Raw genomic sequence first — 17454 nt, 5'->3', positions numbered from 1 at the left:
GAAGTTTGCATTATAAAAATAATTTATTTCAATATACAAATAAATTTTAAGTGCTTATATACAACTAGTGATATGTTTCACAATGGAATAGACTCGTTTAAACAAACAAATCAACAATAGTTATATACAAAAAATATTAGCACAACGAACATTATCATGTTTACTATAACATTACTACACCATAGCCTATGTTGTACAAAATGCGAAGTGATAGCTTCAACGACATACAAAGCATTTTCTAACATATCCATTCTGTTGTACGACAAAGTCTCACTAAATGAAAAATTATAATATCTAAAGAACATTAAATTTAAACAATAGAAAGCTTTGTCTTCATTCTACCACTAATCAGTTGCATGAAAAAGATACCATTTTAATTCTAAAATACCAGGACAAGTCTACTTTTTAGTTGCATACTGTTTTAGTAAATAGATATAAATATATTCTTTTATTTACCAATATTAAAATTTTATCAATAACTTCGGTTCATACTATTATTAATACAATCACTGGATTATGATTCACTGGAGTGAACGGGTCACGCTATTTAAACAATGACGTACAACAGAATCGACTTTCACATACTTATTTGGCAAATATCACCCAATCATCGTCACGGTAATACAATACTTTCTTTAAAAAAAATCATTTAACATCTACCGTGACCGTACCTCATACAAAAATGACCATTCAATGGCGACTAAGGCCTACCTTTGCCTCTTAAAGCGCGTATTAAAAATACATTCTAATTTAACATTTGGAAGTCATTAACTACTTACAATTTATATGACATCAATATTTATCTACTGCTATATACTACAGTATACATTTTAACACTACTATTACAATTTAATCATTCATGTATTCATAAGTTTCGGGGGTTAAAAGTGATATTATGTAATTCATAAAGAAAATATTAACTGATTTTAGTTAATACTTGGACTGTCAGAAATACGTAACTTCTACTTTAATTTATATGGTTACTACAATCTCAGCTATCTTTAATACTTAAATACATAAACATAAACAAATAATTTTCTACAATGACTAATAATTATGCTTTTCACTTTTTGTAACAAATTAAAAATAGTTATAATACCATATTAATATTATGCTAAATACATTTGAATCAACCGAATTACAAGTTGTACTCAGTCATTTAATGGTTACTTAACCAAGTCCTTAGCAATTGTTTTCGATACATAATCGTTACTAAGGATGAGTTTAAGTAATCATTAAATGTCTCTGAAGCAAGTTAGTATAGGATTAGTTAACTCAACTAAATAACTCAAAATATTGATTATTATTGAAAATTGATAGAACAGCAAGGAACAAAATAGCCAGTTTTACCAACCATTGATTTATTAAAAGAAAGCCAGACTAGATTTATTTTAAGACTTTCAATAATATAATTATTTCGAGAACTGTTTTCTATTGATTATAACCTCTTTATGACAAGAAGCCTCTTAATACACTGGTAATTTCAATACATGAAGTATTAAAATGCATAAATAATTTAAATAAAAACAATACATAATTTTAATATTATTAGTTATTATAAAAGCTACATTTAAACACACACAATTTAACATCATAAAAGTAATGACTAAAAGCGACAATTTGCAATAGTGCATTAATTTAAAAAATAAGTTTTTCACGTCTTCCATATAAAATCAGTCATTCATCAAAACAAGTCTCAATATTAATAGGCATAGAGGTTAATATACTGTATCAAAATGTTCATTTAAAAAGGTAATATAGGTAGTTAACATTGAAAAATAATACAAAAATTATTATGGATTTATATTATACAACTCAGTAATAGCACCAAGAAGGTTTTATTTTTTTCCCTAAAGATTATTATGAGATGTTTTATTTAAATAAAAAAATAATGTGATGGAATGTGATAAAAAATGGGGTTTAAAATATTTCAGGAACATCGTGTTCGAAATTTAAATATTAAAAATTTTGTTGTTCGAAATTTTAATTTAAATATAAAATATTAGGCTACCTAAATGGAATGTTCGAATGCATTGAAAAACTAATTTCTTGATATATTTTTCGTGTTTCATTTCTATTATTTCGAACCAAAAACATTTAGAATGTTACAAAGATTATCAAATTCGGTCTAGCCGTTCTAGAGTTAGACATGGTGTAACTAAAACGATGCATTTTATATTTATTTAATTTTCTATAGATCTACACATTAAAGTGTATATTATGTCATAACAACGAAGTCGACACATAGCTACCGAGTATAAATGCGACCGCGGGCAACATTGCATAATCTACCCTAACAAAAGAACCCTAACTATTTACAATTTTACATTCTACAAAGCTAGACTAGTAATATTGAACCTAAACATAACCACTTTTTGGTAAAAAAAAAAATATTTTTCAAATAAAGGTGTTTAGACGGTAACATATGAAGCCGTCCCAAACTGAAATCAACTCATTTTCGAATTTATTACTAAATGTCAAGGTAGGCCCTGTGCGTATTTCTTTACAAGATGTAACAAACACAGGACCTTAGAAACGCGATCACCAATAAAATACTTTATAAGTTTTCTATAAAAAGTACAATTATGGATGATTTTTTGTTTTCGAACTTTCTAAGTGTAAAACACAAATATTCAATTAAATTAAAGACCTAAACCACGACTAAAGGAAAAGCGTTTGTTCTAGAACACCTCATATATATAAATTTAAAACCAAACAAGACTGATTTAAGTATCCATCCACGCCTTGACCAAACAATAAAAATTGTTTCATTCAACAGAAATATTACCCAACTTTTACAAAACACGGGATCTTACTTGCGTCAATTAGGGGTCTTCTATGGGTCCAGTGACTCTGGTTTTGGCTAAGCTCCACTTGGCCATCATTTCTTCGTCCACGAAGTCCACGGTCCACCGCTGGGTCTCGCTAGCTAGGTCACAGGTGTTGATGAAAAGGTCTCTGGTCGTTGGGCGCCAGTCTATGCAGTGTTCGCCTGAACCGTGTTTTATTTGTTTCGTGTCCTGTAAAAGCATTTATGTCCATAAGTACATAATATATACTGCCTGTAGCATTAAAATTTTTCGTATTCTGAGATTCTCAGTACAAAATTGTGACCCTACAATAAACCTCTGATAAACGTGGGCAGAGGAACAATGGATGTTGACGTTATTTTGTTTAGTCTAATACCAGAAAATGGGCCTTAAAACATATATACATACATATCGTCACGCCTTTAATCCCCGAAGGGGTAGGCAGAGGTGCAAATCATGCCACTCTAAAATGTACACCCACTTTTCACAATTTATGTTGTAAGTCCCATGTAATAGGTGGATTTTAAAATTATCTCAATAACAGTCTTAATAGTAAATACGGGAGTGTGCAACAAATTTACAAAAAGCCACATACCGTAAGGTATCTCCACAACTGATTGCCACCACCAAGATGGCATGAGAACAGCTTAATGCGACTCTCGTCCGCAGTCTCGGGGAGATCCCAACACATGTTGCGGGATGATACTCTGGAAACACAATAAATTAATTAATATAAATAAAAATAGATCTACAAGTGCTTACGGCTGTATAAAACGCAAGATTAAGTGTGGGAGAGCCATGCTTCGGCACGAATGGGCCGGCTCGACCGGAGTTATACCACGACCTCACCGAAAACCGACGTGAAACAACGCTTGCGTTGTGTTTCGTTGTGTGAGTGAGATTACCGAAGGCCCAATTCCCCCCTTCCCAATCTTCCCAATCCCTGATTCCCCAACAACCCCTTAATTCCTAAACCCCAAAAGGCCGGCAACGCACTTGTAACATCTCTGGTGTTTCAAGTGTCCATGGGCGGCGGCGATTGCTTACCATCAGGTGATACGTCTGCCCGATTACTGGCGTGTTCCATAAAAAAAAGATATGATCGGTCAAGCCACCCGTTCGTTCCGACGCATGGCTGTGCTACGCAGAAAAAAATAGAATTAATACAAATACTGACTTGACATCCTTATGCCAGGAGAAGACGAAGTTCTGTTCAGGATCGCTGACTTCAGCGCAGTCTGTGATGCTCAGTCTCTCGAGCTTCTCCCCGTTGCGCGCGTCTATACACACGTTCGTGTTGGATACCGGCCGCACCTGGACATATAAATGTTAGATATTATACTAATACATTATGATTGGTCACTATCTTATATAGTGATACAATGCAATCAAATCTAGTTAAGCTCTTTGTATGCAGATCAATCACTTCTAACCGGTGTATTTTAAATTTAGTGGCTGTCATCAATCATAAAGATTACTAAATCCTTTTATGTAAAAACTCGTACTAAGTAAGAGAATGACGAGTGATGAGATAAGTTCGTCATTTCCTAACTACTCTGAGAAGAAACACCGAAACATATTCACCCACGAGCTAAGTTTGGCTGACTTGTCATATTTACTGGGCTAGATTATTTATAAATACTAGTTACTTACACGTCCTTTAGCGAATGGTTTCGGCTCTACCGTCGGGTACTTGGCTGTTAGATCAAACGCGATCTGAAAAAATATAGGTTAATACAATCACTAACGTATGTCGGAAGATCATTATTTCAATCATTTCTATAGTAACTATAGAGTAGTAAATATATGGTGAAGTGAACTTTATTTATTTATCATAAGGAATCCTTACAGAGAATACACATATTACATACAATCATAAACACAGATAAGTAGGTTTGTCCTTCTCCAATTACAAGGAATCACAGCTAATGTCGCACTTTATTGATAATAATATATATATAATTCTTTATATATATATAATTCTTTATCGCACTTTATTATCAATATAAACTATATTGATAATAAAGTGCGATAAAGAAGTGAACAAATAAAGTAGGGAGAGATAAATACCAAATTTTAAAAAATATTTGAAGATTTCCATTTTTGTTCCTAATTTTTTTGTTGTTAGTCATCTCTACTATACGGCCATTTATACTCAACTTATCCTAATTATAACAATATGCTTACCTGCGTCATGAACCACCTAAAAGGCTTGCACTGCAGTTTCTCTCGCAGCGCCTTCTGTTCGGAGATGTCGCCGGGATCAATGTTACGGTAGTGAGGACGTCTTGCGTATAGGAACTGCGCGTACTCGTCCATCCATACTTCGGCGACACGGCGGTAGTTCTGAAAAGGAATTGTATGAAAGATTATTTTATTTACTACAGGAACAGATCTATCTACGGAAGTGGACTAAATATATCTAGCACCAATTTGCTGAGAGAAAATCATTGTTTGGTTCCATCATAATTTTATAACAGCCCATAGCAGTTTACTGGTGGACAGTGGGTCACCTCTACATAAGAGGCTTTATCATAATTAAGTTCAATTTTATCAGAGACTGCTTTCTATCAAATCAACTGAGGGCGAGTCAATCGGTTTTATGTTTAACAAGATCGAAAAGAGAGCGCGTTTGGCGTATGGATTGGTTGGTTCATTCGCATCGGCCAATCAGAGTTCGAACGCGCTCTCGTAGTTAATAATTCAATCCAGAGGCTTAAATTATTTTGATCAGTATTTTATTAACGATTCGCAACTCCTACATTAATAACATAACATCATCAAAAATGTTCACTCGACAAATTGTATGAAAGAAACATGTAGTAACCAAATACCTTGCCAACAAAGTCACCATGTCCAGGATTGGGGAAGGGCGCGAACTTGCGGTAGATGTGACCGACGCGGGAACATGGCGCGTCTATCATACGACCACCGCACTGCCATATCTGTAATTAAACATATATAACTGATATTATACCTATCTGTATTATTAATTAAGCAGGTAAGGTAAAAGTTATCGTGGCATGTAATAACAACTACTAGATGTCATCTAGTAGTGGAAAAGATTGTACTTATTTTACGGCTTTTCGATATTTCACAGTAAAATAAATACTCTTTGATACTAATGAAAAGTTATTACCTTCCTTATGTTCTTTTCATAAACCAATTAACCTAACTTAATTTCATACATATACAAAAGGGAAGCAACTGCTTCTGACCAAACACGAAATCTATGTATAATATTTTGTACATTCTGTAACTGAACTATGTATAACCACAGATAAATCTGGTATAACCTGTAATTAGTAATTAGCCTTACTGTAGGTACTGTTAATTTTAATTATTGTCTTGCTGTTGATTGTCTTATAAAAATAAATAATTAAAATATACAAGAAAAACATTCACATACCTTAAAACTAAGCTCGTACTGTTCTCCTCCCCAGATGTCCAAGCCAGGGTCGTATCCACCGAGCTCCCAGAAAAATTTGCGCGATATTGCGAATAAACCACCGGCCATAACAGGACTCCTACAAGGAAAGCGACAAAATAAATTAATCGATTGGCTCACCAAACTGTTGGATATTATTGTTATTAGGAAAATGATAATGTAATATCACAAGTTAAGTATTTTAAAATGGATAGGCAGAATTGGACGTGCTATTATTCAATCCAGGCGAGACCCCAACATAAAAGTACGGTAAAGACTCACTTTCACACACCCACACTCTTATTTAAGGACTGGATACGCATCTGGTCTGATATACACTTTTATTCCGCTTTACACATATTATAGAGTCTATTTACATATTACAGGGTTTATTGCCATACCGGAGTAATGAACACCGGCTAAGAAGTTTTAATCGATGTGGCATACTAAAATTATTAAATAGTATTGTTAAGAAAAACCTAATGCAAAAATATAGCCCAAAATATATATTTGTATGTGTGTTGTTAAAATGTTGCTATTAAATAACATCCAAACAAAGTAGGGTACACTCAATTTCAATTAATTAATTATATCTTTATTTTAAACTGGATGCCAAAAAATGCCAACAATCGGTTTTTTTATTGGATTCTATTAAAGTAGAACAGACTCTGTGGCCAAATATCCCATGAAACCTGGAGTGTACCGTGTTGCATTACAAGCTTATAATTGAAATTGAGTATACAATTGTTGGTGGACCTATTATTAAAATAAAACTTAAGCCCACCAGTTGACAACAAATACCTAGGCACGTACAATTTATCGATAGCATCACATAAAAAACAAATGATGGAATTACCACTTACTGTACTGATATTATCATTATTATGTTATCCTATAAAGTGAATTAATTCCATTAACCGAGTTATCATTTTACAATACTACATAATTTTAATCGAAAATATTAATGCTTCCGGTAAGAATCGTCACCAGTTTCGACAGAAACGTAATGTATGATGTTAATTTTTATCTGTCAACTATTTGTGTTACTAACCATCTATACTAATAATATAAAGCTGAAGAGTTTGTTTGTTTGTTTGTTTGTTTGTTTTTTTGTTTGAACGCGCTAATCTCCGGAACTACTGATCCGAATTGAATAATTCTTTTTGTGTTGGATAGTGCATTTATCGAGGAAGGCTATAGGCTATAAAACATCACGCTATGACCAATAGGAGCCGAGCAGTGCGGGTGAAACCGCGCGGAAGTAGCTAGTTTAATTATAACTATGTAAAAGCCTATTGCTTAAGAATTTCGAAATAGAAATTCCTTATTTAGCTACCAGCTCGGTGGTACCAGCGGGTTCAGACCCTCGCATCAAAATCATAGGATGACTTTCACCACCCAACGTGTAATGTGTGTAGAGCGAACAGTTGAACTAGACAGTTTTAACTGAAGACGAGTAGGTTGTATGGACTATGGACCTTTCGATTGTTCGATAGTTTAACTATACAGTTAAATCTATAGGTGTATAGCCTGCATTAGTCAGTATCTTGGTTACGAAAGAGTTTTACATAACTATTGACTAATCTAGACAAAACACAAATTTTGGGTATAATGAGTCAAGACATTATCTAACTAACTAGGAAAGTGCATTAGGATCAATAGTAGAATAAAACTAAACAAATAAGTGCATTAACAACTAATAAGTGTATCCAACCAAGTTAATACCCATGAACATTACATTTACACTCAGTCAACCAAATTAAAACCGTCATTAGAAAGCAATAAAATCTATTTTGGTATGAAAAATGTTACTTAACCTAGTGTACGCTTGACTTATCTGATTTACATGCATTTGTTTTTAATTCGTAGATAAGTTATCTAATACTGTTTAGTATAAACGTTTGCTGCTTGAGATTTCAGAAAACTGATACAAAAAATAACAATTAAGTATATCAAGATCGTATCAATTCAAATATGTAATTTCCTAAGTGTAATAAAAAAATATTATCAAAGTTTATTTTATTTATGCCTATGTGTAATATATAGATAATACATTAGGACAATGACCACATACAAAGAATAGATAAGATGTACTTACTCGAAAGGTTCAGGCATATTCTTTTCGTCCTTAGGCAGTATAGGCAGCCGCTTGTAGAAGAACTCCCAATCAAAAGCACCTCTGGCGCCTTCATCTTGCGCGCGGTACTCAAACGTGTCGTACGCGACCACGTCAATAAACGGACATACAACTGTTCGGTAGTCCAAGGCTATCGGTTCTGTGTGAAAGAAAATATATACTCTTCAGATAATATCATTTAAAAAGACTCTTTACTATAATAGGTAATTGGTGTTGCGCAAAGATTGAGCAAACGTCTGCGCAAACTGTTATTTGCGCAACTTACCTTTTTGATTTACGAAAACTGGCTTCAGCATAAAAGTAAAATTTGTCTTTTTATTATTAATCTACTGAAACTTCGCCGTTATAAAAAACAGATTTAATACTATTGGCATTACCTAAGATAAGTCTTAGATACTCAATATTGGATAATGCCAATAGCGTTAATCCCTGATATGAACGTAGAACTACGCGTGACATAATGTACTTTTATTGTGTTCCATATACCGTCAGTAAAGAGGTTACTCTTACATTCTAAGATGACGTAGCAACAAAACAATAAATGCGCTTTTGAGGTAAGCGTCCACAGACCCGCATCGTACACATCGTATGCATTCCGTATGACGTCATCAGTACGTAGGCATTGCCGATGATGCGGTCTGTACGATGCGGATTAGTGGACGCAGTTGTATGAGTTTCTATACAAGGCAAACTAAAATCCGTTGCGTACGGTGCGTGCGATGCGTGCGATGCGTGCGATGCGGGCCTGTGGACGCTTACCTTTAGGATACTACAGGTTCAGATTACATGTGTCATGCATTTAAATATAAATGTACAACAGCAAACTAATACATACACAGACCTAGTAGTGGCGGCAACCAGTTGACGTTGGCTTCGGTGTGGGAATCCAGGAAGACCAGGACATCAGACGTGGCTACCTTCGCACCAGCTAAACGAGCCGTGATCAGGCCACTGCGCTTCTCCAGCCTTATGACTCTCACCTTCGGCATATGTTCTGCTAAATATACTTCTAATTTTTCCTTTAAAAAATCTGTAAAATTAAAAGAAGGATTATTATAAAATTGCGTGTTCCTTTCATTATTAGAAACATTATTCTTTTTTTATCTTGTGTCTTGATATTATAATTTTCTAACATTTCCTGCATCGTGAGTTAGTTTGCAACCTTGACAATTGTATGGCGCTACGGAACAGAAGCATATCCTGAATGAAAAGATACAAAACATTGCTCTCTCTTAGCATAATACCAAGAGCCCACAAACATACTAACTTAGTTACTACATAAACATATTTATGTAGCTGTACGAGAACTAAACAATAATATTTTCTTAGCAATAAGAAACTTCACAGATGGGGCCCAGCAGGGCTGATGCCTGATCCGGAGCTGCGAACTACCTAGCGGGTTTACCGGGTTCCGGCTTGAAAAGCAGGAGAAAGAACGGGGTGGTTTTTAGTCAGTAAGAGTCTGACACTCCTCTCACCTCGCCCAAGGGGGGAGAAGTCATAGGATGTTTTTCCCCCTCAAAAAAAAAAAGCAATAGGAAACTAGCAGACCAGTTGGTATTTCTTTAGAAGCAGCACACGGAATCCATTCACATGGATCACTGGTAGCTACAATGTCGGAATGATTATGTTATAACAATACGTAATTGTAAATAACAGTTTACAATAATATTATGACTTATGAATACATCGACGAATGCACGATCATAGTCACATAAAGAATGACGAAGTAATATTGAGATCACAACATGAATTCTTTGATTGATGTTTCGAATATGTAAATAAAAATAATTTTCTTATAGAAAGATTTCCCAATGGGTTAAACGATAAAACATAGTAAAACTAAACCTAAACTAACTGACCTAGAATACATCTCGAGAGGACCTTGTCAACGGCAAAGTTATTAATTTTAATTACTCAAAATCTATGTCCCATAGGTGGACAAGACAGCCCTTGCCCTAAAACATTTGTATAAATAAGAAAATAAATGTACCTACCTATAAAAGAAAACTACGAACGGTTAAGTTATGGAAACATTCTGATAAGTCTGATAAAACAAAATAAGTATAAATAATTCAAGAACGCCTAAATCGTTTTCACTGAAAATTGGCGATGAGGTAGCTTAGAACCAGATGACGAGGAGACGGTCATTGGATACGTTTAATCCTAAGAGTTCCTGAAAATCCTACGGGAACGGGGAAAACCAGAAAGCTAATAGTACATAATATATCGAAAAATTACAACTTTACAAATGTTTTATACAAGCGATTCGAATATTTTGAACCACCCACGTGGCTACTTATAAACATTTATTGTATTGTTAATTGACAATGTAAACTTCGTGTTAATAACTAAACACTTGCAATAAACAGTAAAGTAACTCAAGCAGCGATACATGCCTATAGTAATAAACAATATTGGAGTGTGTACATATTTCCATTTCATAGCAAAACAAATGTACGTACCTATAAAATCTTTACATTGTATTGCAATACATACTGTATATAAACTGGTACAGTTATTTGTATACAAAAGTCCAAGTAATAGCATTAATTAGCATACGCACAATCCATAGCTAATAATGTTAACATCCATATAAAATCGTTGGACCGTAACAATAGGAAGCCAATACTGTTTGTTGGTTTAGAAATAAGAAGGTCGTATTGGAAATATGTATCAGCTGTTTATATTGTATGCTGTGCTTACTTGTGTTGGCTATACAAATTAATACAATGTGATAAAGAAAATATAACGTCGTACCATTTACCTAGGAAGGGCAGGCGAAGAAGGACAATAAATTGCACATACATAGGTACTGGAATTTACCTAATATCTACTATTAACAGTTATGAGTCCCATGTGATAGGGATAAACCTATTGTCATATTTCTGACTCCGAGTTATTTTTAAGAAATATTACCAACACCTCTCCACTAATCCTTTTCTCAACCCTAAATTGAATCGGCATTCGCACTTGCAACGACTCCTCCAGCGAATTAGTAAACAACATTTTAAATATTTATTTGTATCCGTAAAGAAAACATTTTATTAAAATAAAAATTGGCAAACAAATATGTTTCGGACTGAATCTAACACTATTGAATTTAATCAAACCGTTATGTATGCGAGTGAGTCGTAAAACCACAGTATTATGGAAAAACAAATACCTAATTGAAATGAATTCTAATTCCCATTCACTTTAAGTGTAAATACGACACGTGTCTAATTAAGCATTTTGCTAATTAGTGTAGGTATGATAAGATAGGCAGGTACCTAAGTAATTAACTATGGTACAGACAGAAATCGATTATAATGCAGGTATTATACTCAATAGTACTCACTTAAATATTATAATTATAGCAATATTAAGCAACAAAAATAAAACTAGTAGTTGTATGCAGTTCCCTTCACTATGTTGAATATTAAACTCGGAATCAAGATTCCATTTTGGTAGGCAAAATAATTATATAGGTTGCAATGGCCTTCGCGCAGTTCATGCTCACGACATAAAAAAAAAATAAACAAAAAATCCGATTACGAGCGTGCGTTGGAAACAAGTAGCTTCTACATTTATTTATTCCATATATAAAACTTGATGAAACCGACCGGCCGCAAATGGAAACAACCTAGAGAGATGTGGCCGGAAAAAGGGAAGGGAAAGAGCCTTGTGGTCCCAGCCCAACATGTTGGTCAACAAGTAAGTAAGTAAGTAGAGAGAGATCGTGCTAAAGAAAATAATGCAGAAATAAATACTGAAGAATACGACGCAAGGAAACATAAACTCGATAAAAAAACTTAAGTACTAACTTACATCTCCCAAATGGACTATAAGATTTATTTTAGTAACCATCCGGACCATTTGTGAATATTCAATGAGTAGATCAATACTATTCAGCCTCGCCTCGCGGCTAGGGCTAGATTTAGGCATAATAAGTAGGCCACCAACGGCCAATTAAAAGCCCTATTACAATAAAAACTATATAGGTAACAGCTTAATAATTAGGAACGACGTTATTACTTTATTTTACAATACCAATCGTTTCAAAATATCGATACAACAAAAGCTAATGTTCTACAAAAATAAACAAACGGCACTTTCTAAATATTTATAAATAGAAATGAATCACTAATTAGATATGTTGCTAAGCTCAAAACTTGAATCCAGAGGTCTAGACGTATAAACATCTAAATATAGAAATAGTTAAATCCTTTTTTGCAAATGATTTGTAATCTCTGAGTTAATTTCTTAAGAAAAGAGGTCTGTCGGGTCTGCTAGTAGGTACATTTAAATTACTAAGAGACATTCCAGTTCTTTAAGAAGCACAAGGTATCTAGACACACGGCAGTGTGTCCGCCAAGTTCGAGCAAAAAAACCGACACACCGGCCGTGGGTTATATTACACGAACCATTTCGGGCCAAGTTCGACCCACCTATAACTCAAAATCTATTTTATCTACGCATATGAAATTTCTAGTATCTATCGAGATCTACTTACTTATCTAAAATACAAAATTTCATTAATGTACCTATTGTAGATCTTGAGATATTGACGTCAGAAAATCGCTATTTTTACTATACACTCACTGACTGACTCACTCACTCATCAAAAACCTAAACCACTTCCAATAGTCGTATTGACTTGAAATTTGGCATGGAGGTAGGTCTTTAGGTCAAGGTAAAGGAAAAAATCTGAAAATGGCCAAGTGTGAGTCGGTTTTAAAAATAATGAAGGTGTAAATTCATACCCCTAAGGAACTAAAACAAAAAAAATATCTATATCTTCCAATGGTCGTACCGACCTAAAAGTCAAAGTAAAGTAAAATAAGAAAAAAAGAAAATAAACCTTACAAAAATAAATGAAATCCCACCCAAAACATAAATGTGAAAGGATGCCAAGTTCGATAATATTGGAATGCTTCGCCTATAAAAGAAGTGAGATCTAAATAAGTACCAAGTTCCATACACAGACCTCAGTTAAAAATGATATAACTTGGCAAGTTTTAATAGAAAATTATATACTTTCTCATTGCGTTTAGTAGGTTTATAACAAAGTGTGTGAAAACTTGCCAACTTGTTATATCATTTTTAACTGAGGTCTGTGTATGGAACTTGGTACTTATTTAGATCTCACTTCTTTTATAGGCGAAGCATTCCAATATTATCGAACTTGGCATCCTTTCACATTTATGTTTTGGGTGGGATGTGCATACACCTGAACTGTTTACGCATCAATAGGCAGGTAAATCTTATTGATTGCTTTATCAGACATTTCTCAACAAAATTTTGTCATGCCTTTGACGTAAGCAAAACAGTATTTCAAATAGATACCAGATACCACGTTCCTTCCGTGAAATTCACGGCGTGAATGTCATAAGAATAAGGGCCGATTAAGAAACAGCAGTTTTAACGGCATATAATATATAACATATAACAACATAATTATCATGAAATCGCATTCGCATTAATATATGAGAGCCATCAAGCGATAAAAGAACGTTATAATTTTGATTTGAAAATGAAATCCGGCCCTGCTCGCGATGTCTCGAGGTCGACAATATGAAGTTGCTCCCATTCAATAACCGTGACCTTGACTTACGTTGAAAGTCAAGGTCCTTTAATTGTACAATACCGAAATTCCAATACAGGTCTTCTACCTTTCTCTTTTAAACGTGGCATATCCATATTAATAACTTATTAAATCAATACGAAGATTTCTATGTCCGCGTCACTTGAGTATTTAAAACTATAGTTCCAGGTAAGTGCTACCAACAGTCAAGTACTCCCGGTTTAGACAAAGAAAGATGCCGAAAATCTCTTTAACTAATTCTGAAGCACGAAGTCTAGAATGCACGTGCTCGACACCAAGTCGCCGTCTATCACATTAAATTTGTAATAAGTAATATTTGTTTATAGTTTGGAAAGGCAAACAAGTAGATGACACCCATGATTGGATGTCGTACGTAGCTCCTATCCTCAACGCAGTTTTAACTCAGTTGCAGTTCCACAAGAGTCACAAATGCATCGCAAACCTATCAGGGAATAAGGATTTTTTTATCAAATTAACAACTAGAAATCTTACCTTTGGTACTCGCATCGTCGACTAGAATAACTTCCCTCAACAGAGTGCTGGGTGAACGTAGCAAAGCGCTAAATGCAGTCCTGAGCAGCGTACTCCAATGCTCGTTGTGGAAGGGAACCACTACGCTCACAGTAGGCAAAGACGCAATGTACAGCCTCGTGGCACATTTAGCATGCCGAATGTCAGGAAGAGAACGGTTCAGTGGAATTTTGTCACTCAGTGCACCATTGAAACCATTCACAGAATACAATGCCTGTTCGTGTTCACTTTCTGATTTTGACAAAAACGCTGGTTTTCCGTGTTCACCAATCCCTAGGAGAGAACAAAACATTAATAAACAACAGTATCTTTATATTATCTAGAGAATGATATATATGTTTTGCAAGTCTTAAGACTTGGGGATGTCCGAAAACTACGACCAAGAAAATAGCTTACTGTACTGATCTAACTATCCTTGAATCACCAATTAGGAGTAGGAAAAGGGGCAATCCTCACCCTTCCTAAGAAGCCTTTAGTTAACAATGGATGCCTTCTGCTGATGATGTTATGTTTGAAATAATGTATTGTTTTTGTTCCACTTGTATGCAAGATATCTTTAGTATTCTATCAATGTAACTTGAGTAACTATGTGTCAATATGAGGTAATCCAATGTTTACTACTCAATGCTTGCAACATTAAGTAAACATTTTTTGAATGTGTAAACAACAGAAGGAATTTGTGTTCTGAATCTGAGCCTATGTACAACATTACCCATAAATGGTTCTATAATTTAAAATTACAGTACTAAAAAAAACATGGACCCCAAACTATAATTCTTAGACAAATCAAATAAATAACAAATTGACATACACATTACACCATGCCCCAGAACAACAATTTGAAATAAAAAATAAATAAAATCGTATTAAATAATATTTACTAGGTAATTTAAGTTGAAAGATTAAAACCCGCATTACAATTTTATGCTAATCAGTAGATAATACTCACCCACTCGTTTCCTTTCATGTTCTAACAAAACATAGTCATGCCAGTCGATTTTCTGTAATAACAAAATACAATGATAAAAAAATATAATATGCTACCTAGTTACAATGCAAGCTTCAGTGGCAGCACACAATAGCCCAAATGGAAAACTTGTTAATAAATAAAATATCTTTGATATTTTTTGCTTAACATCACACATTTATTTCCCCAAAGAACTAAGTAGAGGTTTACATGTTAAATGTAATAACCAGTTTTAGCCATTTTTATTATGAATCCCATGTAATATGGAGCAAGTCTATTGCCATAAATATAAAATAGATGCCATTATTTATATAGAATCTGATAGGATATATTAGATTCTTTTTAAATCTAAAACCACAATGTAACTATAAAGTTAAAAATTAATAAATAAAAATTATCTCATATGTGATAAAGAAAATTGGAATATTGGAGTAAATTGACCCGCTGGTGTCTATATATGTCTGAGGTCATTAATATTTAGCAGCTAGACCTGTTTACTGTTTAGGGTCAATTAACTCTAGTAGAGAAACACCAACACATCTCGTTGAAATTCATTTATGGAGTCTACACATACATTATCATACATGACTAATTCTATGTCATCAACTCCTTATTTTTAAAACAATAATGTTTATTCAAAACTCTAAAGGAATGATATTATATTGTTTATAAAAAGATAATGAAATGAATACAATTAAAATACAGTACCTATTAAAAAGTAATATGAATATATTTCTCATAAAAAAATTCTATAGTATTTATTAAACAAATAATATTTTTTTACTCACATTTAAATTAGCTGGTACAAAAAGGTCTTTATCCTGTCGGAACCTTAGTGGTGCGCGGATCACTTCAAGAGCTTGATTTGAAAATTGGTTGCCAGCATCAAGGTTGTTCAGCAATTTAACTATGTACAGCAGTAGAGCTATCAGAGTCAGCATTAGAAGATTGCGGACCCTTAGAAGGCGTAATATTTGACGCCTTGAGATAGCCATTATGCTGAAACAAATATAAAAAAAAAAAATTAAAAGAATAAAATTAATAGAATAAAAATGAATATGATCCAATGGTTTTTTTTTTATTAAGAATGAATCCTTGGACAAAGTATTTCCTTTACATATTCATAAGAATAATATTTGAATACACAGAGATCGAAATAGTTAGTTTGATTTCAGAAACAATAAAAAAGTATTATGTTCATAAAAAAATTAATTGATTGACACTGTTTAACTGCAATTTTTAAACATAGATAATTACGTACTTATACATAATTACTTTCACACTAGACTTACAAATACTGACGCTAATTTTTATGGATTTTAATAGGATAGTATGGTTTCCGATAGCCCAATATTATCTGATAAACTGATAAGAGCGAAACTGATAAATTATCATAATTAATCAATTTTCATTAGGTCAAAATACCGATGATACGAATTTATATCAGAATAATTGCTGCAATAGTATTACTAACGATATAAAAATATATTGATAAAAGTAAATAAACAGTAATGAAGAAAGATATTGTTGATATTTTTGTATCTTTAAACACTCACACAATATATCTGTCACGGCTTTATGTGAATACTACCGTTTCACGAGGATAAACCAATAAAATTACAAAAGATGTTTTGATACATCACCATGAAAGAAAAACAAGATTTTTAATAAGACACGAATGCACGGCCGAACGAAATACAAAAAACTAAACCGCCCGGTGCTAGGTGCTAGCGCACACTACTAATGTAAAAAGATACTAGTAAAACCATCCTATCTATCTTATCTCTTCTTATTACAGTTAGACTATTCAAAGGAGTGAGAGAGATGCCGTAGGAAGTGACATTTCAGAATCAACCTTCATAATTTAGTCGGGTTGTAAAAACTTTTTAGTTGTCAATCATATTTGACAATGGCATCCGTATATTCAGTCTAGTGAAAAAAAAAAATAGAATCTTTATAATTATCAAACATATTTTAAGAGAAAACATATATATA

General features: G+C 33.5%; 1 protein-coding gene across 2 annotated transcripts; it reads right to left on the bottom strand.

Annotated features, from left to right (window-relative positions):
• Window positions 1–4: 4 nt before the first annotated feature.
• Window positions 5–17196, bottom strand: LOC118263667 (N-acetylgalactosaminyltransferase 6). 2 transcript variants are annotated; one of them, XM_035575783.2, is made up of 13 exons: window positions 17016–17196; window positions 16248–16458; window positions 15442–15493; window positions 14454–14765; window positions 9216–9404; window positions 8336–8513; window positions 6220–6337; window positions 5645–5755; window positions 4998–5156; window positions 4464–4526; window positions 3988–4124; window positions 3406–3517; window positions 5–3020 (listed from the first exon to the last, which is right to left on the bottom strand). In XM_035575783.2, the coding sequence occupies exons 2-13, from the start codon at window positions 16452–16454 to the stop codon at window positions 2826–2828; spliced, it is 1833 nt and encodes a 610-aa protein (XP_035431676.1). In that variant the 5' UTR covers window positions 16455–16458; window positions 17016–17196; the 3' UTR covers window positions 5–2825. The 2 variants fall into 2 exon arrangements, with proteins under 2 accessions (XP_035431676.1, XP_035431675.1); XM_035575782.2 differs by lacking the exon at window positions 17016–17196 and adding an exon at window positions 16721–16834.
• Between the last annotated feature and the right edge of the window lie 258 nt (window positions 17197–17454).

The sequence above is a fragment of the Spodoptera frugiperda genome, chromosome 27 (genome assembly GCF_023101765.2).
Source record: "Spodoptera frugiperda isolate SF20-4 chromosome 27, AGI-APGP_CSIRO_Sfru_2.0, whole genome shotgun sequence".
NCBI lineage: Eukaryota > Metazoa > Arthropoda > Insecta > Lepidoptera > Noctuidae > Spodoptera > Spodoptera frugiperda.
The sequence above is the reverse complement of the archived record's forward strand: the minus strand, read 5'-3'. Positions and strand labels throughout refer to the sequence as shown.